Source organism: Phoxinus phoxinus (assembly GCF_949152265.1).
Source record: "Phoxinus phoxinus genome assembly, chromosome: 5".
In the NCBI taxonomy this organism is placed as follows: Eukaryota; Metazoa; Chordata; class Actinopteri; order Cypriniformes; family Leuciscidae; genus Phoxinus; species Phoxinus phoxinus.
In genome coordinates this window covers 32382197-32404059 of record NC_136880.1, presented here as the reverse complement: position 1 = coordinate 32404059, position 21863 = coordinate 32382197, and the positions used below count along the sequence as shown (strand labels likewise).

The following is a 21863-nucleotide window of genomic DNA, read 5'->3' as shown; positions in this document are numbered from 1 at the left end:
TGTAATGTTTGCAGAGCAATGGAATATATTACATATATTAAAAACTATAATAGCTTGTGTGAAATATATTATAACAACTGAAATGCCTGACAGTTTTCAACAAAACGATGCAAACTGCTTGTGTTCTATATTTTTATTGCAATGAAAGGATACAGATAGTTTTTGACAGACACTTCAATTATTCTCCATATACTGCAAAAAGACAATCCTCAACATTGATCCAAATACGGACAATTAGTTAGTTGAAGATGCAGACCACATAAAAAAAGGATGAGATTTAATTTTTTTATAAATGATATAACTACATTTTTACATGAGTCACCTAATGTCAAATGAAACTTCCTGCAAATTAAAACAAAAAAAATTCATCTGGGATATCAGCATCTTTCTCTCTCATAAAGACAACGGGACAGAAAAAAGGTGAGTGAAGTTACACATATAAAGTAAAAACATGTCTTTAGTTACACGTTGTGTTATGCCCAGTCTATCCAGGTCTTCAAAGTCAATGAAAGAATATTGAAAACATACATAGTATTTCTACAGGAACACTAAGTGTGACCCCTCTGGGGGTTTTGACTGACAAGATCATCTACTTACAGACGTGGTTAAAGATTCATACATTTGATGAAGAGAAAGAGAGACGTTCTCTCAGGCACGAGGGCTTTCCCTGCTCCTCGTCAACTTGAGATGACCATGAATTTTGAGAGATGCGTTTTTCAATATATGAAAATCACCTTTTCAGCATCTTTATCTTGTGCGCTTTTGACAACCACTAAAACTCAGATGTTTGCTGCATTCTTTCTGAAGTCTTCAGCATCGAAAACAATCGGTGGTGTTATAGTATTAGTACAAAAAGCAGTGAAATGAAAAACCTGTCTGACATTAGAGTACAGCTCATGCTGAACCTGAACTGCTGGCATGAACATCTCTGGTAGATTTATAGAATCCATATATAAATGATACATTTGTATTTTATCTCTTAAATATCATCCTCAGTATGAGTCAAAGAAACAGATAATGTAAAATAATACTCTAGCCAATTAGTTTGCAAACCTACGGAAAGATAGCATTGGACCTCGGCCCTGTTAAAATGCAACTAACAAACTATTTTGGACCACAAGCCGCTCGGGGAAGTACACTTTGTCAACTTCGGACTTTGAACACCAGATGGGAGAACCAGAGGCTATGATGCACAGATGTGATTGGCTCTAGAGGACATATACGAGCTACGGCATGACATGATTCCTTATCTGTAAGTTGGTCATAATTTAAATGTACATGAAAAAAGCATCAATATCCCGCATCATTTGGCACGAATGTGGATGTAGTTTCCCCTTTTGAAAGCAGTCGACCTCATAAGACTCAAATGGAGTTTGGTTTTAAATAACTGCCTACCACAGTCAAGGATACTGCTCCAATTTATTAACCCCTCTGTTTTCATTAAGAACTATTTCTTGTTAGGGTCACAACACGTGATTGCAGAAATGTATGTGGCAGACCGTGTCAATTGCACAAAAACACAGCTCTTGTCCCAAACCTGGCAAGATCTCCCAGAGTTCCTCAAAGAAATGTCACAGGTCAAGTGCCATGGACATTTATGACTGAAACGATAGACATCTAAGACAAAATATGTTGGTCCGTAAAAATTATCCAATGTATTTAAAAGGAAAGAACAAAAAAAAAAAAAAAACTTCAACTTCAGATTTGAATCTTTCAGACTATATTGGAGAGCGAACATTCATATGTGGGTTAAAAAAAAAAAAAACATTGTGAAAGTTGACCGATTCAGGCCTTCTTAATACTACCAACATGTTTATACAACAAAACGCTTGACATTAGATAAAGTTAACATGGAAAAAGAGAAAAATCAAGGAACCAGAGAAACACGGGGCTCGGGGAGACTTGCATTGTTGCATCCACAGAGGAGAAAGCATGTTCAGGGAAACCAAACAGCCTTTGCGATATTTCCATTGTCATCGTAGCCGTTTCCTGCTCTCGTCTATCCTTTAAGCCTGTCTGTTTTCACAGAGGAAGATCTCAGCCTGAACAGAAATGGGAAACATCTTCTGAACTTGACAGAAGTACGTCAGCAGGTCCACATGGAGCATGGGAGTATATGTGCGGTGTGAGGGAAACGTTTATGTCTGAACAGTCAAGGGCTTTGTCTCACTTTGCTCTTCTTCATCAACTTCCTCCTCATCCTCCTCCTCCTCCTCTTCTGTGTGCTGCTCCAGCTCTTCTCTGGTGATCATTTCAAAGTCGTTGCCGTTGCTGTGTTGCGAGCCCTCGTCCTCTCGCCTGTCACTGTCTGTGTCTGACTGACGCTCTGCGCCCGCTTCCTCTTCTTTATTCTCGTCTTCATCCTCTTCCTCCTCGCCGTCTTTCTTCTCGCTGTCCGATTTATCCTCGCTATCCGATTTCTGTGCTTTGCTGGAATCCGAGCCCTTGTCAGATTTCTCGCCGCTGGATTTCTTGGAGCTGGAGCGAGGACCCTTGTACTCGTGCGTATAGAGGGGCCGGAAAGAGTCGATAAAGCCCACATCGGCTGTCAAGTTCGGTAGGAACCAGAAGTGATGGCGCCCGCCGGTCACCAGCCAGATGATGAGGAACAAGATGCAACGAGCTGAACGAAAGGGAAAAGAAGGAATAAGGGGATGAGAAAAGATAGAACATGTCATTGGAAATTGGTAGACGATATCAAATTGCAACTAGAATGTAAAGTCTTGAGGTCGTACCAACAGCCAGTAGTAGTATGCTGGCGACGAAGCATCCTGCTGCCACGCTCAGGTAATACACACCAACTCTCATCTCAGCAGGCCACAGAGGGAACAGAGTGGCTGCGATGACGGCAATGACTGCAAACACACACAACGCTCTGAATCAGGACTGGAGCCAGTCAAACGACAGACACTGTAGAAGAAGAGATCCTACCTAGAATCAATCCCATGGCAAAGGTTTTAAAGTGGACTGGATCGTAAATCCAAAAATAAACCTGTAGGGAAGACAAATGTTTCAACTTTTTCATTAGAAAAAAAAAAAAAGACATGAAGAATCTATAACAGTTTATTTTCATTTTATCACAACACAGTAACAATACCCAGCCAGCCTCAATATTATAATCCAATATTATGTTATACAAGTCTATAATATATTACAATAGTCAGGTTGGCTGGGTTCCAAAAACATCAGTGTGAAAATGTAATTATATTATTTTAAATAATAACAACAGTAATAATATAAAGATAAGAAAGACTAATATATTAACAATGTTATTATTAAATATCAAGGTAAATAATTAAATAAATTATTTTATTTATTTTTCAGGGGTTGTAATGCATAGATTTAAATATGGGGGGGGGAGGGTTTATCTCCCCCCCAACCCCCCCACAAATTACGCCCCGTATACTAGCCCTGTGCAACATTTTATTGCTCTATTCCATAAAACAGTTAAACGTGGAAAACAATCTTACTATATAAGGTAAGGTGTATTTTTCTTACACTGTAAGCGTTATTTAAATAACTGTTAGTAGCTCCAGTCCTCGATTCTGATTGGTCAATAGCTGTTTTATTCACGATAAGGCACGACTATGAGCTCTTCACCCAACAACAGTTCTGTGTATCACTGCGCAACAAACATATGTTTGTTCTGATTTGAAGAAAAACTTAAGAATTAAAAGGCTAAAATGTTTAAAGTAAATTTTCATTTCATAGGCAAAATGACAGTAGATGAGTGGTTTGAGGAACAATTTGGAGAGACATGAACCGTCATGCTCCAGTGCTGAAATTATTACAACATGTATTATGTATGAGTGTATTGAGTATTATTGTGTATTGTTATAAGTATTATATGAGAGAGAGAGAGAGAGAGAGAGAGAGAGAGAGAGAGAGAGAGAGAGAGAGAGAGAGAGAGAGAGAGAGAGAGATCAACCAAGCGAGTGTATTACCTGCATCTGATATCCCATTCATTTCTTTTGGTCAAGCTTATATCCGTAACAAAAAATAAGTTGCAATGGCTGTTGAGGAAAGCTATATTCCCTTTAACGGTTAGTCGATGACTAGTCGATGCATTTGTTGATTGTATCTTATAAGGTGCTGTTTAAAGTAAAAACAACGTCCCCGTTAACAACCTTGTTCCAGGCCCTTTCAATATAAAAGTCTTTGCTACCGACTCGCTCATAGACAGTCTTTGCTGCCATCTAATGGCGCAACAATGTAACTCACTCAAGTAAAAAAACAAAACAAAAAAAACAATCACTAACAGACCCTTTTTCAATACAAATTACGGCATATTACTTCTATAAAATAAAATACTATTTATTGAACAATAAAATTTAAATGACCAATAATATTTATTTGTGAGGAACCAATTTAATAATGACAGACTATGAGAACGATTCCAAGTCTGTTTTTATTTGAGCTCCATGAGATTACACCTAGGAACATTCGGTTACTATTCACGGTCAGACTATTTTTTTCCAGTGGAAGGAAGGCATTTAGGGATTTTACTTTATGAAAGTAGCATTGATACATGTTTTTGGCTTCAATATTTGTATTGTGTGGTAACCGGTTTATAACGGCAATAAGGTGCGACAGGCTGTGCTGTGTGGTGAATAAATCACGGCTGAAGGGCGTTGTTAGGAACGACGAGCATTAAGACGACAATAAATTGTTAACTGCAAATGACAATTCATCGTCAAGCTAGATTTATATTTACAAGAATCTGTTAGATGTGATTTTCTGAATGCTACTCATCCTGACCTCACTGCCATCCAAGAACAGTTGGTCCTCATGAGGCTCCAGCTTGAACTTCTTTTTCACATCCTTCTTCTTCTTTGGAGATCCTGGACTGTCATCCTAAACACACAGAAATAAGCCATCAAAATAAAGATTCATGACATGCGCATGTAACAGCGCTCATCCTCTCAGATGTTCTAGTCATACATTTTTTTCCTTCTTTGTGTCCGCAGCCTCAGAATCCTTCTTTTTGTCTTTGTCTTTTTTGCTCTTTTTCTCCTCTTCCTTGCCACTGTCACTTTTAGCCTTTTCTTTTTCCTTTTCTTTCTCTTTTTCCTTCTCTTTCTTTACATCTTTCTCTGGCTTCTTCTTCATCACTTTCAGGGCTCTGTGGAAAAACTGCTTCTTTAGGAGCCTGTGAATAGTAATAATAGTTCAAATTAGTGGTTGACTGATAAAGATTTTTCAAAATACACATTTTCAAATACAGATATAATGGGAGCATACTAATGGAGATGTATCATATAAAATCAAATCAAATGAGATGTACACAAAATTATGGAATTGAAGAATTTTACAAGACATTTGTAATTTATTTAAATAAAAGTGATTAAATTACAAGTCAAAAGTGGCAGTAAAGATTTCTATGTTAAAACTGTCTTCCCACAACACTGTTTTCAACATTGATAAAAATAATAAATGTTTCTAATACGCCAACTCTGCATACACTGATAATATTTCACAATATTACTGTTTTTACTGTATTTGTGATCAAATAAATGCAACCTTAGTGAACATAAGAGACTAGTATCATTTTTCTTTAGCTTCGATAAACAGCTTTGTAATATCAAATACTACTGAAAATTCCCATTCGGCATCATAAAACGAGAGAAAAAGACTAGGTTTACCTGTTGCAGTAGTCCACCGCTGACTCTCTGGTTGTGAACAAAGTTTCCTCACCCTTCTTTGCTTTGGCCCACTTGGAATCCAGCAGACACTCGACTGCTTTAGAGGCTGATGAGCAGAAAACAAACATTTGGTTTAATGACAGCATCTGAAGCAATAAATAAATAAAGTCCCCCAAAGTCCCCCTGAAGTCAATAATTGTATCCCTTAAAACTCATCTTTAATCCCCAAATTGACATGAAAAAAATGTAAAACCTCTTCATGCCTTTAAATAGCTTGACTGTAACTCTACACACTTGCGTAATTTAGTATACGCGGATTTACTAATTTTAATTTCAACAGAAAAATATACCAGGATAGCCTGGCTTCTCTTGAGACTCCACGGCTTCAAAGCAGTCATAGTTAATGATATGCTAAAGGCCACCGACACGTTGACCGTGATTGGTTACAAGGTAGTTTGTGACGTAAGAGAAACAAGTGATTTCAAAATGTTTTTTTTTTAGACTGTCTTTAGATCACAACAGTTTTAAAGAGAAAATACTAAGCAATGGTGTTGACATGAATTTGCCTTTACGGAATAGTAAACACAACATATAGACATAGAAAACAACATTCAAAACTAGATTTTTAACCACAGGGGGTCTTAAAAGAAGCCTTAATATAAACCCTATGCTGAGGGCACAGAAGAAAACAAGACAGGAATGACTAAACTGACCGACAAAGTAATCCACGCGATGTCCCATCATGTTGGTAGATTTGTTGGGGCAGTTAAAGCGCAGGTACTTGGCCACCGCCTTCTCCTCCTTGGTAGGTTCACTGGCCTCCTGAAAAAAGTGATAAAGATTGTAAAGACTTAATGATAAAACTGGTCTGCTGAAGATCTAAACAAGCTTCCATTTGAATCTAATCAGATCACATTAAATATAATGCTATGCAGTCAGGATGTACAATATATAGGTAATTCGGTATCATATTGGTTATCATCAGATCAAATTTGTGATTTATTTATTTATTAATACCATCAGTCAATATTGGATATATATGATACCACTCAAAAGTGTGTTCAGTATAATTTCAAATATATAATATTTTTTTTCTCAAAAAAGATAGACACTTTTATATAAAACAATTATATAGGCCTATAAGATTATATATATATAAAAAAGACAGTTAAGACATTTCAAATCGTACAACATAAATAAATAAATGCTGCTTTTTATTTATTTTCTTTTTCTATGCATAAAAAAATCCTGCAAAAAAAATGCATCACGGTTTCAACATTTTTTTTAAACTATTAACAACATTGATAAGAAAGAAATGTTTCTTGAGCAGCAAATCAGTATATTAGAATGATTTCTGAATGATCATGTGACACTGAAGACAGGAGTAATGATGCTGAAAATTCAGCTTTGTCATCACAGGAATAAATTACATTTTAAAATAGAAAAAGGTATTATATATCGTAATAATATTTCACAATATTTTTACTTTATTTTGATCAAATAAATGCAGCCTTGGGAAGCATAATTTTTTTTTTCTTTTTTCTTACCGACCCCAAACTATTGAATGGTAGTGTATAATTGCAGTAAAAATTTACATGCATATTTTACACTAATAATTGAATAACACTGTTAAATGTTATCTTTAGCAACTTGTTGTAATGCTGACAGGTCTTCAGAAACAATTTGTTTTAATTTTCCATTTTTCATTTCTTCAGACAAAATAGCATACAATTGTAAGCCAAAACTTCAAAAAATAAGTTGTAATATGTGCATCCCTATTATATGTAGAGCCTAATTCTGGACCAACGAGACTTGAGACACCATGGGAGTGGACCTAGATACTAACCCAAGACGTAACAGAAGAAATGACAAAAAGCTGTTTTGTTCCTTTGGCTACAGCCCTTAATTCCAGTGAAAAATGATATCAAGAGAATTCAGGATAACAGCAGTGCAGGAATCCAGCTAACCCCTCTGAAAAAGCTTTGAAATGAACCTCCTGCACTGCAGCAGGACCCTCGTCGATCATGGACTCAATGAATGTGAACTAATTAAAAGCCTCAGCTCACCACATACTGATGTGCTGTGCTCTGTAATCACCGGCTCCTCACTGACCCGCTTTATTAAGCTAAAGATCATTACTTGTGTGACCACACTATACAAAAAAACTCTTACAAATCCAGCCTATAGAGACATCATTCATTTGAGTAATGAATGACTACCAGGCATAACTACACTCATAAGCCTGAGGTTTTAGTGTAGGCTCCACAATCCTTCAGTCATACTCTATTTGGTCAGAATGTCTCCTGCACGGCTCAGAGAGAAACGTTCAATGAAGACCATATAAACATGGTATTTTTGTCTGGGAGTTACTGGCATGTTGCCTGATATTGCTTTGGATTTTGTGAAGGAAGTCAGCCAAATGTTTATGGATTATATTGTCTCAGTCACCTTGGTAAATAATAACTTATCCATAACAGCAAGCCCTGGTGTTGTTATCATTACGATTTGGTGGTCTCTCTGTGAAAGCTGTACTACATTAGACAGGCTGCTGGCTTCAGATAAACTGCTTGAAGGGATAACAACTCATTTCGTCCTAAACCTGTATGACTTACTTTCTTCTGGGGAACACAAGATTATGTTTTGAATATGTCATGGTTGCAATTGACTTTCATTGTATGGACAAAACCCCCCCCCCGAGACATTTTTTTAAAATATCTTCTTTTGTATTCCACAGAAAAAAGAAAACCATACAGGTTTGGAACAGTCTTTTTATTTTTGGGGGAACTTCCCTGTAACACTTGATCTAATAGCCATCTTTACAGTGAAAAACATGCAGTGCTTTATTTGTTTTAGCTTGATACTTTAAAATCTAAAGATTTGATTTAGGTTTCCTATTGATGTTATTAAGTAAATGTAATGCAGGATTTCTCATATATCACTCAGAGTGGAAATGTCATTTTAATTTACTTTGCCTTTACGGTGGCACTTTTATTCAGCAAGGACACATTAAATTTATAAAAAAATTACAGTAAAGAGATTTATAATGTTACAAAATATTTCTGTTTAAAATGAATGCTGTTTTTTTAAACTTTCTATTCAATTAAAGAATCCTGAAAAAAGTATGTTTCAACGAAAATATTAAACCGCACAACTGTTTTCAAATAATAATATTAAGAAGGGTTTCTTGAGCCGAAAATCAGCATATTAGAATGATTTCTGAAGGATCATGTGACACTGAAGACTAGAGTAATTGCTACTGAAATTTCAGTTTAGTATGACAGGAATAAATTACATGTTGTTTATGCACTGAAAGAAAACTGACCAGCAATGACAGTGGATTTCAACCTGTTGCATAAGAGCAAAAACCAACACGCTGAAGGATCATGAAGAGTCACTCTCTTATCAAGACAACACGTCGTTACTCAAAACTCCAGTTCTTTTACATAACCATATTTATTACAGGAACACACACTGGCAGTCTCAAAGCCAAACGAGTTGCCAACCTAACAATGTTTTTTAGGGATGATTCTGACCACGACCAAAAAATAATGTCTAAGTACTAGGTAACACTAGGTTTTAAGTCAGTGGAAGATCCACATAATGTAGCCCTTGCATTTGTTTTAAATATTGAGGAAGCTATAAATTGTATTTATGGAGAATGGGCTTACAGGGATAATTCACCCAAAAATGATCAGATTTCATCTCACTTGTTTGAAATCTGTATATGCATTTTCGCGTGGAAAATTATATATTGATAGGTAAAATGTTATGGACTGACAGTCAGAGTTCACTTTTAATGCAGTAAAAGGTGACTGAGTCACACAAGTCCTTGTGTATTCGACGCAGACAGTAAGTCAAATGAGATTGAAACAACATGAGGATTTCAAATGAAATGACAGAAATGTTATTTTGGGTTGAAATGTCTGTTTAATTACACTGCAAATAGGTACAAATGTGGAGATTGTGCAATCGTTGATAAGTTATGTGTTATGGGCGATATTTGGTCAAATTCGTCAAGCATCTGAGACAGCAGCTGGTTAATAATAAGAACAGCCTGCAAACCGAGTCTGTGCCGAGCTAAGATGGCCAACTCCATCAGCTGTGCCACCAGACACATACTCTTCACAGGGGAGAGGCATTCAGGTCATGCTCACATCAAATACATCGAGTAAATGTATAAGTGTGTATAACCAGCCAAGAGATACATTGCATTCCCGTAGAAAGGCGCAAAAATTGCGCCAACACTGATAAATAATCCACCTCCCATATATGAAAGCACTGCAAAAATAACGGATCAATGTACAACTGTATGTTAGGACGAATAAAACACTAACTCGAGAAATGACACAATGCCAAGCAGAAGCCATCTAAGATTGAGCATCTGATAGCAAATATTACGTGAATTTGGTACCTGAATTCGCTTCTTGTGTCTCCTGCGCTCCGCCATGATTTCTAACTTCTGGGTTCCCTTGACGTGGTCACGAACAGAGTGGGGAGGGAGATCTCGCGATATTTCGAATAGCCCGTGATCAGGATCAGTCACTTCTTCGCTTTGCAGATTAAAATCTGAAGGAGTGAATACTGCCATCTGAAGTGCAGGTGAGGCATCCAAAGTGCGTCAGTGCATTGAAGTCATTTTTAATGCTTTTAATTCCAATCATTGAACGAAGAAAACTGCTTGATGAAAATATACACAACTTAACTGAAACAGGTGCGTTTAGTTTATCTGTCAGTCACAGTATTGTGTAATTCTAACCCTGACAAAACCCACAGTTTTGTTGTGAGAACTAGATGATTATTATTATCTATCATAAAATTAACACATTCATTAATGTTCCTTAAATGTTTGAAACCTTAGAATATATATATATAGGTTATATATATATAGGTTATATATATATATATATATATATATATATATATATATATATATATATATATATATATATATATATATATATATATATATATATATATTAAACTTGTTTGATTTAAGCTGCTAAGGCAACATTTCTCATTTTCATTTAGTTTAACTTGATGATAAACAAAACTAAAATAAAAATATTATAAAACTGATGAAAAAACAACAACAAAATGACTAAAACTTTAACTAAACTTAAAAATAAAAGGGAAAATATAGCCTACAAAATAAAAATTATTTCAAAATATTACTAAAAACTATATACGGTATATATCAATTATCCTAAAATAACAAAAAAAAATTGGAACCAACAACAAACAAAGACAATAAATAACAAAAAATATTTTTTGCAAATATTGTTGTTTGGACTGCATTAATAAATCTTTCAACCAGTCAGCTGTGTTAAGCTAGGCCTATTGTAAGAATAACAATATTCTTATATAGGCTATAATATATATATTGGAAATCATTAAAAAAGTATTAATAACTACAAAACAACATTTGCTACAAACTAGCCAGTGAGTAACAGCTTAATTAAGGTTACATTGGATTTTATGCTTATTTATAGAAAATTACAAAAATCACAAGGGATTTAGACTAGATTCAGTCATATCATAAATAATATATTTTCATTTGTTGAAAAATAAATTAATAGTATAGATTGTGAGATTTTTTTGTGTGTGGAAAATAAAAAACATTTAAACAAACAAAGGAATAATTATTTTTTATTTACTTCACAGCAAACAACACATGAAAATAGAGAATAATTCAAGTTTGAAGTAAAAACCAAAATAAAATTTTACAATAAAAAAGAATAAGGACAAAATGTTTTAATTGATTTGCTAATTTATTACAAAATATACATAATATACGTAGAAAAATCCAGCATTCAACAGTCTACTGAGTCCGTTGGAGCACATTTTGAACCTATTGTATTACACAGATCATTATATATTTGTGATGTAAAAAATGTATGATCAGTATATTCACTACAGAAATGTCAGTTTCTGTCTACCTTATCCATTAGGTGTCAAAACAGTAAAGGATTTTGAGGTGGAATAAAAAGAAATCCAATAGTTGTGCTCTTTCAGGTGGTCTCACTCATCTGGGTCGGTGAAGGATTATCAGCTTCACTAACAGGCTCCGTAGATTTAAGAGCCTCTGTGTCTCTGGGGCTGCTGAGAAGCTCCACGCTGTTGCAGTTGAGGGGGGAGCTGATGTCTGAGGATCTGTCCCCACTTTTCTCAGGTGGAGGCTGCAGGCCAGAGACAGGCAGGGGCAAGTTCATCATGTTGTAGAACATGCTACCCATCCGTCGGGACAACTAAAAAGAGAGTAGAATAACCTAATGAGTAAAAAGAGTTAGAGGTAATTCTTTAAAAATCTTTAACCTTTTGAAGATCAAGGACCCATTGGAGGATAGAAGGAACCCTTAAATTCACCATTACCGGTAACTTTTTTTTTTTTTTTTTTGGAATATTGCAGTGTTTATTATAAATAATTTTATCTGTGCACATGATTATTTTTTTTAAAAAATAATGTGCGACCTCATAATCTTTCATCAAAATAACTCCCCCTCCCTCTTGTGACAACATCTCTTCTCTTCTCTCATTACGTTTACTGGCATGAGGGCAGGACAACCTGTCACTCACATGAGATCGACCAATAGAAAACGTCAACAAAATCAAGTCCCACCCTACATTTTTTCTTGTTTGAGGAGCCTTTTTACTCAACTATACGTCACAACAGGAAAGAAAAGATTATTGCAACTTCTGTTTGACTGAATTAAATTTTCTTAATACTAACTTTAAATTTAATGATTAACCTGTTTATGAGGACATTATATGTAGAGAATCTTGTCCTTTTAAAACATTGTAAATACCTGTGATCGTATCTTGAGCGCCGGCCCAAGCTTTAGCCCAAGTGTGTCCAGGAGATGCTCCTCTGTAAGAAGAGGTAACGTCTCTCCATCAATCATGTGGTCTTTGAATGTCTGAAGTGGATGACACACACGAGAATAAGATTGAAAAACAGCTTTAAAATTATTATTACATTTTGTCATTTTACATTTCTATTACCTGTGCATATTCAGCGCAGCTTGGTATTTCACTGATAAAGTTGAAGACGTCATCAACTGTCCATTTGCGAATATCAGACATCTCTTCTCCATTGAGAAACATATTAGGAGGACCTGGTTGAAAACAAAACAAATTAATAGGTAGCATTGACTATAATGTGTCATCATCATCATCTTAATATTTCTTAAGAGAAATGTATATTGGCTCACAAAACATGCCTGACAAACAGCCAAACACCTGTGTTGTATTGTTAACTAGAACTGTTAAAAATGTTTTCTTTAATTGAAATAAAGCTAAGAAATAAAATATAAATATTAGATTAAAAACTATTAAAAAACTAACTAACTAAACTTTATTAGAAAACCCAAAAGTTAGAAATGTTGCCTTTGCATAACTGAATAGTTAAAAAGTTAAAGTACTAAAGTGACTAAAATTAAAACTAAATAAAGAAATATAAAAAAAGCACGTTAACTTTAATTAAAATGAAAATATAAAAAATATAAGCTAATTTAAATTAAACTATAAAAACACACCAAGTGGTAGAAGTCCATTTCCTGGCACGGGGAGCATGTAGGGCATCCCTGTGAGAGGGCCGGCGGCAGATGGGTACAGAAACTTTTCTTGGAAAGCCGAGCAAGGGTTGGAAATGTCTTTGTCACTGGTGCCGGCATTGCAGTTGGTGACTTCTGCACAACCCTCCTGTCCACTAAGACATGCCTTGCGAATCCCTGGATCTCCTTCCTTAAAACTTTTCCTACTGCTGGCTGAAGACATCTCTGTTTCTACTTTGGTTTGGTGTGGTTTGCTGCTGGGGGCCTCACTGCCCATTTCACCTTTCCCTTCAACTTCCTTCTCCTCCCCCGATGCTCCTCCTGGACTTTGGTCGATGTTCTTCTCTTCTGATTGGCCTTTAGGGAGAGTGATGTTGTTGTCTGAGCTCTTATGATTGGTGGTCCTCCTGCCTGTCCTGCGTCCTCGCTCCCTTTGCAGTGTGCTGATCTGTGGGTAAGGGCTTGACATGAGGAGACTGTTAGCATGCAGGTCTTCAAGTGTGGTGCGGTGGACGAATACATCATGACCATCCGGGAGACGCTGGCGGCCCCTGAAGGCCATTGGATTGGGTTGCATGCCCTGGTACATCATGGGATTCTCCATACCAATAAGACCCTTTTGGTGGGCGTTCTCCAACTCTTTTTGATGCAGGATAGCATTCATCTCCATCCTCGTTAAAAGAAAAAAAACTTATTGATTACATTTGTTAATAGCTTTATATTTTATTCATATTTTTTACTCCAATTTAATATTGTATTACATATCAGGGCAAATACACAGACATTTACCTGGCTATGTTCTGTTTGTGAATTAACTCTTGTCGCCTGGCAACTGTCTCCATGGTTTCAGTTGGAAGGAAGCTGTAACCTGGAAATTAATTAAATTAATAAAGTAAGTTTGCTCAATGAGCTTCCCATATTGTCTAAAAATTAACCTGTATATAATTCCATTCCAACCTGTGCCAGGGAATCCCCTGCCTTGAATAACATTGGAGTTTTGGGGCAGAGGTGGGCCGAGGTGGGCACCCATGTGTATTTGTCTACCATCAGCTGATACCATCTCAGTGGGCTGCACCAGTTCTCTGCAGATAAAGAGGATTCATCCATTCATTCAAGTCCAGCTTACATCTTGTTTGACTTTATTCTGCTATCTAATATATTTATATTATCTACATTGTGTTGTAATTCTATTACTGTTAAATGTTATTCTTTGGCATGTTCTATTTTTTCTGTATTTCCTGTTCTTTCTATTACCAAGCATGTCATACTGTTTGTGGTTGTGTGTGTGACAAACAAAATTTGAATATCGATTTAAGTATGTACATTTCTAGTCTAGTTGAAACTGCATAGTTTATTCACTGCATTTTTTATCTTACTTTTTAAAATCGATTATTGTACTTTTATTGCACACATAATTATTGTACTCAGCTTGAAGTGAGTGTACCCGGTCCTTCTCGACCCGCAGGATTCGAACTGGGGGTCTCTGGCGTGGGAGGCGGGCGCAGTAACAAGGAAGCTAAAGACCTCAGCCCCTTGAGCGCCTCTTGAGGCCAAAGGAAGTAAGTTTTACAAGGTCTTACTGGCTTATGTCAGTTACACTCACCCCCCTAAACCTCACTCACACCTGGGTCACGGCACCAAATGTAACCGGTCCTACTCGACCCGCTCAGGGGTGCGTTTCCCGTACAACTATATAGCTCACTGCTTAAATACCATAGTACGATGCATCGTTGAAGAAATCAACTAGCTCGTCACGACTGTTTCCCGAAACCATATGTCGCAAAGTATCGTTCAACCACGTTGGTTTATGACGTCTCTCACGTGGTGGACTAATAAATTATTTTAATTAATCTGTTTGAGATCGAATTAACGCTAGATTTTGTCATATAAGTTACAGACATGGCATCTGAAGACCATTTCTAATTTTTCTCAGTTATTTTGCTTTATTACCAGACTCAATATTTGGCTCGTTCTTACATAGTTGAGCACGTTCGCACATGCGCAGTCTTAAAAAACGGTGTTTTAAATCTCTTGACAAACTAAAAGACGTAAATTACATTTGTATGTATTCTAAATAAATAACACGGGTTGTACTGAATGTCAGCTTGCTTATTTTGCTAAAGATAAGGATTTATTCAGTCTATATCTCATGTAAACTAGGAACTATGCTTCAAACCACAGCTCGAGAGATGTTGTTCCAACCACACAAGTTTGCGATGCTGTTTGCGAACGTTCGTTGGAACGATGGTTTCGAGAAACACCAAATCGTTGAACTATGCTGATATACACGGAACTTGCGACCATAGTTGACTAACGATGCTTTCGGGAAACGCACCCCTGAGCGGGATTCGAACTAGAGTCTCCGAGGGAGGTGAGCACGCTAACAAGGAAGCTAAAGACCTCTAGCGTCAGTTGTTAGAGCGCCTCTCGAGGCCAAGAGAATGAGGTTTACACACAGGTTTCTTACTGGCCTACATCCGTTACAAGAGTACAGTAATAACTGAAATTGTCCATTAACAATTAAATCTCATTCTTAGTATTAAAAAATACTCTTTTACTGTCTTGCTAGTTGGCTAGTTTTAGAGTTGATTCTAACTGACCTCTCCATGAAGCGGGGATCAAACTGCGCAGGAACACCCTGCAGTCTCTGCTGCCCCTGAGCCAAGATCTGTGGAGCCATGGCCATCTGGTTCCTCATCATGAGCTCCTGCCTTTGCCGCAACTCTGTTTCACATGCAGAGTAACAGATAAAGGTATCAGTAATAGTATTAGTTCATTCTTAGCCATACCTTTTCACATTAAAGGGCACCTATTATGGAATTTTGAAATTTACCTTTCATGTAGTGTGTAACATAGATCTAAGTGAACAAAAACATCCTGCAAAGTTTGAAATATGAAAGTGCACCGTATATAAAGTTATTGTCTTTCAAAAGTAAGAGTCGACTCGGAGTAATTTTTATGAATCGCTAGAAGACCAAAGCTTTTTCTCTGACTAGATGACGTCAACTTGTCAAGTTATTTGAATACAATACGCCCACTTATTGCGCTCCAAGGCCAGGGAAAACATCATGGCAACGAGACACTGTGTTCTGAACTGAAGTGCGACTCAAAAGCCAACTTTTTTCATCTGCCCAAGGAGTAGCATTTGAAGACTAAGTGGCTACAATTCATATAACTATACCACAGAAGTGTAGTCCGAGCCTTGTGCTTAGTTCGCGCCATTTTGAAGACGATTGCTTTTTATTGATATTGAAGGAAGGTTCATTTCTAAGTGTATTTGCATCAGCTTCCTCCTCCGTATCACAACCTGTAAGTGTTATTAATAATTGTTGCTTTTATGTTTTATGTAGCATGCTTAATTATTATTTTGTTTGTTGTGTAAGCACCGTTTAGCTTCTAGGTCTTCAATGACAATTGTATTGAGATATGTGAAGTGTTTGTCGTTGTTTTCGGAGTTGTCTTAAAGAATAGAATAATACCTCGTAGTAACGTAACTGCATTTTTTATTTTTTATTTTAAACGTTATGTTTATGCATCGGGCTAACGCAAACAAAGACTGATTGTGCTTTTACAATATGAACTCTGGGCTATGCTCGCTAACATATTAAATTCTTTATCTTACTTTTAGTTTTTTACTACAAGCTACAAAGCAGTGGACTATAATCATTATTATAACACGATTTAATTGATAAAAGCATAATTGTACTCCGTGTTAAACAATAAGTATTATCTCTGCTGAGTCATCTGACCAATCGCAGATTAGCGTCGCGCAAAGGAGGGGTTTGGAAAAATGAGTCGTTGAACGAATCATTTGGGAGTCGGTGAGCAAATCAGGTAAAAATAAATGCATATTATACGAAAACAAAAGTGTTTTTTGACATTGCATGCATGTAAAACTGTTGTTGGGGACTCCCAAAACAACATTAGGAACATTTTAAATGTCATAATAGGTTCCCTTTAAAGTTAAAGTGTTTCATGGACAGTGCCGTGATGAACTCTCACCTCCAGCAGACATTCCATTGACCAGTCGGTACCAGTGTTTCTCATCTAGGGCGCTTTGCTCTCCCAGCGCTGATATCTTCCTTAGCTGGTCACGTGGGGTCATGACACTGTCTCCTCCTTGAGTGTAACAAACATACACATTATTCTCTAAAAACTTCTCTAATAAAAAAAAATGAAAAAACACTGCATTATAGAAAAAAAGAAAAAAAAAAGAAGAAAAAAAACAGGTCAATGGGAAATTAAACCTTTTGGTTATCAACATTCTTTAAAATATATTTTTGTGTTCAAAAGAAGACAGAAATGCATACAGGTTTGGAACAACACGAGGGTAAGTAAATGATGACAAAAGTTTCATTTTTTATTGGCCTGTCCCTTTAAAGGGATAATTCACCCCAAAATTTTAAAATTGTCATCATACTTACCCTCATGTTGTTCCAAACCTGTTCCTTTATTCTGCTGAACACAAAAAAAATTATTTTGAAGAATGTTGGTAAAATATCTTCTTTAGTGTTCAACAGAAGAAAGAAACTCATACAGATTTGGAACAACATGAGGGTGAGTAAATGATGACAAAAAAAATTTGTTTTGGGTGAACGATCCCTTTAATGCACAGACTATCTGGAACATATGGAACATTATGTACTTGGCATTATGTAGTCTACCTATTCACAGTCACTACTGAAATAGCACAGAGACAAATGACACAGAATTCACACACAAACGATCACAACGTCTCTTGAGGACTAATAGAGCAATAGTGTTTTTTATTATCTAACAGTCCTACAAAATATTTTCTTTTCTATACAGGTCAGTGAACACGCATTTAAGATTCAATAAAAACATACCAAGAACTCAAACATCAATGTAATAAAGGATATAGATGTGATGTAATAAAGTACCTGTTCACCTCTCCTTTGCTTTATCTTCACTCACTCAGGTGTAAGATATTTCTGTAACGTTGCTCCTTTCAGTCTGATATTGAGAAATAGAGAGAGGAAATGATAGGCTGTAACAAATTTGTGAACACCTGTTATTTCCTGTGTAACTTTAGAGCCAAACAAAAAACAGGGCTATAACAATTAGGATAATGTATATATTATATTATATTATATTTGTCATGTAGGCTTATTGAGTGTCTTTTTCTCAACCTGCAAGAATTTCTTTACTGGAGTAATAACACGGTCTGGATAATTAAATCTATACAGATCTTTATTACTGGATAATTCTCCTGTGCTCTGCTTGGGACTGCCTCTGTGCGCATTACCCGTTATGAGGAGCCGTTCTAATCTGAGTCCAGTAATCCTCCTGTTAGTCCAGCAGTCTGCCTGCTACATCTGCTGACCTGCATGCGTGCGGTCCTGCTGTCAGCCAACCCCCAAACTACCTTCAGGGCCCCTATTCCCCCCTCAGATCCTATTAGCTAAGTCCTGACTATACAGCATTTTAAAGGGATGTGTTGGAGGTAATCCCAGAGTTTAGAGTTTTACCCTCAGCAAACCTTGCCTGTAAGCATACCGGACAATACACCCTAAGTGCTAAGCCTATTAGCCTCCATTAGCCCCAGAGATGTCCTAAAAACACCTTGGGGATAAATCTGGGATACAATCGGTTTATGTGTTAAATGTGGTGCAGGCAGACACTCTGTCAACAGTGTTAAAACCCTCCCTGATACGCAGAAAAGTCTGTTTATTGTAAAATGAAGGAATGATATATAATTTGAAAATTCATAAACATAGGTGAATGTTGATAAACATGATTTTTTGGACAAACAATGTTCTTCATAAAAACATGACCCCCTTTTGGAATAATACATATATTATTCCATCACTTGTCACACATGTGACAAGTGATGCCATATCCAAGTCACAGACTTGAACTGGATGGATTTGCTTGAGACTAATCTCATTAAAGGAATAAATTAAGGGAAAACTGCTGACGACTTAAATCAAGCCTTGCATTTGGGTAGGTCATAGTAGAGTAGATAATAATCATCTGGTCTAGTGTACTTCCTTTGTAGGGTAAGAGCACACAAGTCTAAGACAGGTATGAACAGAAGTGACAATGATCCGAACACTATCAACTACCTTGTCCTTCACTTCTTTGGCACATAACAAAGAGTTAAACGGGATATTAACATGTAAAGGAATAAAGATGGTTAAAATGAATTGCATGTTCTAGTCAAGTCAAGCCACTCTTATTTAGACATTACAGATTGTTTCAAAGCAGCTTTACTGTGATAAACAGGGAAATGATTCAGTGAATCAAACAGAATTAAATTCAGCTGTAAAGCAGCTCAAAAAACAACAACAGTGTCATTATCTTAAATCAATTCAGTGTTGATTTAAAGTTCAATTATGGAATGAGTTCAATTCAGCTATAAAGGATATCTGCAGGAAAAAGTTATGTCTGTTGACTGATCACTGTATACTGTTAAAATTCTATACTGTGCGATGAAACTGTTGCACACCATTGCAATGAATCCACAGTGAAATGAACATGTTTAAAATACAGTCTAAATCATTAACCTTACATTACAGGTTAAAGATATACAGCATAAACTGGAAAAACACCAAATGGAAGGAAAAGTGAAGCCATAAAGACAGATGAGACATTAGACTCACCTCTGAATGTCGGCCAGAGAAATGGGAATCTGTCCAGGCTCTCAGTCAGGAAGTAAATATCAATACATTCATTCCAAACAAGAAAAATTATTCCAAAATGAGCACGAGACCCGAAGCTGCAACAAGAAAGGAACTCTCAGGACTCTCAAGACTTCAGTGCTGCCGCAGGTGCCTTGGCCAACAAGTGCCAGCTCCTTGTCTTAACTAAAAAAGACCTTTAATTACAGATTCATGTTATCTCTATTAGCTTGGCTTTATCTGCCTGCTTAAGCCCCCCCTTACCTGACATCACTATGATCTCTCGTCCAACTGCATGCAGGACACTCTGCTGAAATGTAATTAAGAGCACTGCCTAAGCACAGTGGCTAAACCTCTTTCAACATTTACCTCAGTAATCCCCTGTTAGCACTTTAAGACAGAGGGTAAGACACCTAAACGCTCAGCTTCCTTTTCCATGGAAAATACAGTCGATTGAAAGCAAGCAGGATGTGCATGTGCCTTTCAAGTGCAACTCATAAATCATTCTCATGGTGTTAATCAGAGACTATATCAGGTTGCATTAATTGGGCGCCTGCCCTCCTGACTATGTTGTGGATGATCATGTGCTCAGACTTGTTAATCTGACAGTTTGTGCTCACCACCCGCTTACAGCATCGTCTGCAGTTCCCAGACTTATATTTTTTAACACTGAGAGGATCAGGGAGAATTAGTACAGGGATAGGGGTGCGCACAATTGGGCGGCATATGAGCGTTTTGCTGGAAAACAGATTCTTGGGGAGACGCAGAGATTGGCGGCAAGTGTTCACCTCCCGCGGGGATAAGCTGACAGAGGGCTAATAAAGCTGTTTTGCTGATTATTATAAATGGCCCCACACACACCACCTCCTGTGCCATGCAGAGCTTTGTAAGAAATGAGTAAACAAATGCTTGTGGAACCGCAGGAATCTTAAGTGCTTATTGATGACATTACTACTATAGTATTTCATCATAATAGCATTTGAACTTGAGGCCTTGAAAATTACAATATACAATGTAGACTATACCATTTGAAAAAAAAGTTTGGGGTCAGAAATTGATGCATTTATTCAGTAAAGACATTTTACAAAGATTTCCCTAAAAAAAGGCTGTTCTTTTGAACTTTCTGTTCATTAAAGATTCCTGAACAAACAATATGACAGTTTCCACAAAAGTATTAAGCAGCACAACTGCCTTATATTTGTTTCTTAAAATGTTTCTTGAGCATCAAATCAGCATATTAGAATGATTTCTGAAGGATCATGCGACTGAAGACTGGAGTAATGATGCTGAAAATTCAGTTTTTCGTCAGAATAAATGACATTTTAAAATTGAAAAGTTATTTTAAATTATAATTATATTTTACAATATTACTGTTTATTTTATTTTATAATTTTAAAAATAAATAAATGCAGCCTAGGTGAGCATAAGCATTTGAATTAAAACATCTTACTGACAAGCAAAAATTATTTGAAGTTGATCATTATGCAGTTTCTGATTTTTTTCACACACACAAAAACAAAACAAATTAAATATTATTATTGCTAATTTAAAAATATATATAAGTCATTCACACAGGTTTGACTAAACACTCAGAATTCTACAAACAATATCTACAATAAAATTCTGAACGAACCATAGATCTATTAATTGCATTTTAACACTTTTTGTCTCGATGGATCAAAGTAAAAAAAAAAAAGTAATCGATTTACTTTTTCTCAACTGAATTTTTGTTTGTTTGAACAAATTCGATTTCTATGGTCAGTTGAAACTAAAAATTGAAACAAAGATTTTTTTTTTTTTAAACATTAGATCGCAAATTATCACAATCTTTTTGGATGAACTTAAATTTTTACATTGTTTTAAATCAAAAATCCAAATAACTACACACCAATGTGGCATAAATTAAACAATCACCTTAAAGTCGGCATGAAATCAAAATTGACCCTATTTACTTTGTTAGCGGATATTACTAGTCTTGTGGTGAACAATTAATCCGTGCAAGTTAATACACGGAAAAAAAAATGTTTGCC

The 21863-nt window shown here is 36.2% G+C and overlaps 2 protein-coding genes across 5 annotated transcripts; both read right to left on the bottom strand.

Moving 5' to 3' along the window:
• Window positions 1–116: 116 nt before the first annotated feature.
• Window positions 117–10259, bottom strand: sec62 (SEC62 homolog, preprotein translocation factor). The gene is made up of 8 exons (XM_079612664.1): window positions 10054–10259; window positions 6356–6464; window positions 5643–5748; window positions 4942–5149; window positions 4759–4854; window positions 2932–2992; window positions 2736–2855; window positions 117–2623 (listed from the first exon to the last, which is right to left on the bottom strand). Exons 1-8 carry the CDS (start codon window positions 10228–10230, stop codon window positions 2139–2141), a joined length of 1362 nt encoding a protein of 453 aa, XP_079468790.1. The 5' UTR covers window positions 10231–10259; the 3' UTR covers window positions 117–2138.
• Window positions 10260–11271: 1012 nt separating this feature from the next.
• samd7 (sterile alpha motif domain containing 7) lies at window positions 11272–20402 on the bottom strand. 4 transcript variants are annotated; one of them, XM_079612265.1, is made up of 11 exons: window positions 20098–20402; window positions 19816–20019; window positions 18094–18166; window positions 17195–17311; window positions 15793–15916; window positions 14150–14274; window positions 13982–14060; window positions 13175–13863; window positions 12642–12754; window positions 12446–12556; window positions 11272–11887 (listed from the first exon to the last, which is right to left on the bottom strand). In XM_079612265.1, the coding sequence occupies exons 4-11, from the start codon at window positions 17295–17297 to the stop codon at window positions 11651–11653; spliced, it is 1581 nt and encodes a 526-aa protein (XP_079468391.1). In that variant the 5' UTR covers window positions 17298–17311; window positions 18094–18166; window positions 19816–20019; window positions 20098–20402; the 3' UTR covers window positions 11272–11650. The 4 variants fall into 4 exon arrangements, with proteins under 4 accessions (XP_079468391.1, XP_079468392.1, XP_079468393.1 ...); XM_079612266.1 differs by having other exon boundaries at window positions 19816–19931; window positions 20098–20336; XM_079612267.1 differs by having other exon boundaries at window positions 19816–19931; window positions 20203–20336.
• Between the last annotated feature and the right edge of the window lie 1461 nt (window positions 20403–21863).

Bases quoted from the DNA above. Each gene is read 5' to 3' on its own strand.
- sec62 (XM_079612664.1), bottom strand. From the start codon at position 10,230: ATGGCAGTATTCACTCCTTCAGATTTTAATCTGCAAAGCGAAGAAGTG. The intron at 5,150-5,642 runs GTAAACCTAGTC...TACTATTCACAG, and splicing joins GCGGTGGACTACTGCAACAG to GCTCCTAAAGAAGCAGTTTT. The intron at 4,855-4,941 runs GTATGACTAGAA...CTGTGTGTTTAG, and splicing joins ACACAAAGAAGGAAAAAAAT to GATGACAGTCCAGGATCTCC.
- samd7 (XM_079612265.1), bottom strand. From the start codon at position 17,297: ATGACCCCACGTGACCAGCTAAGGAAGATATCAGCGCTGGGAGAGCAA. The intron at 12,755-13,174 runs GTGTGTTTTTAT...GTTTTCAACCAG, and splicing joins AAATGGACTTCTACCACTTG to GTCCTCCTAATATGTTTCTC. The intron at 11,888-12,445 runs GTATTTACAATG...CTCTCTTTTTAG, and splicing joins CGCTCAAGATACGATCACAG to TTGTCCCGACGGATGGGTAG.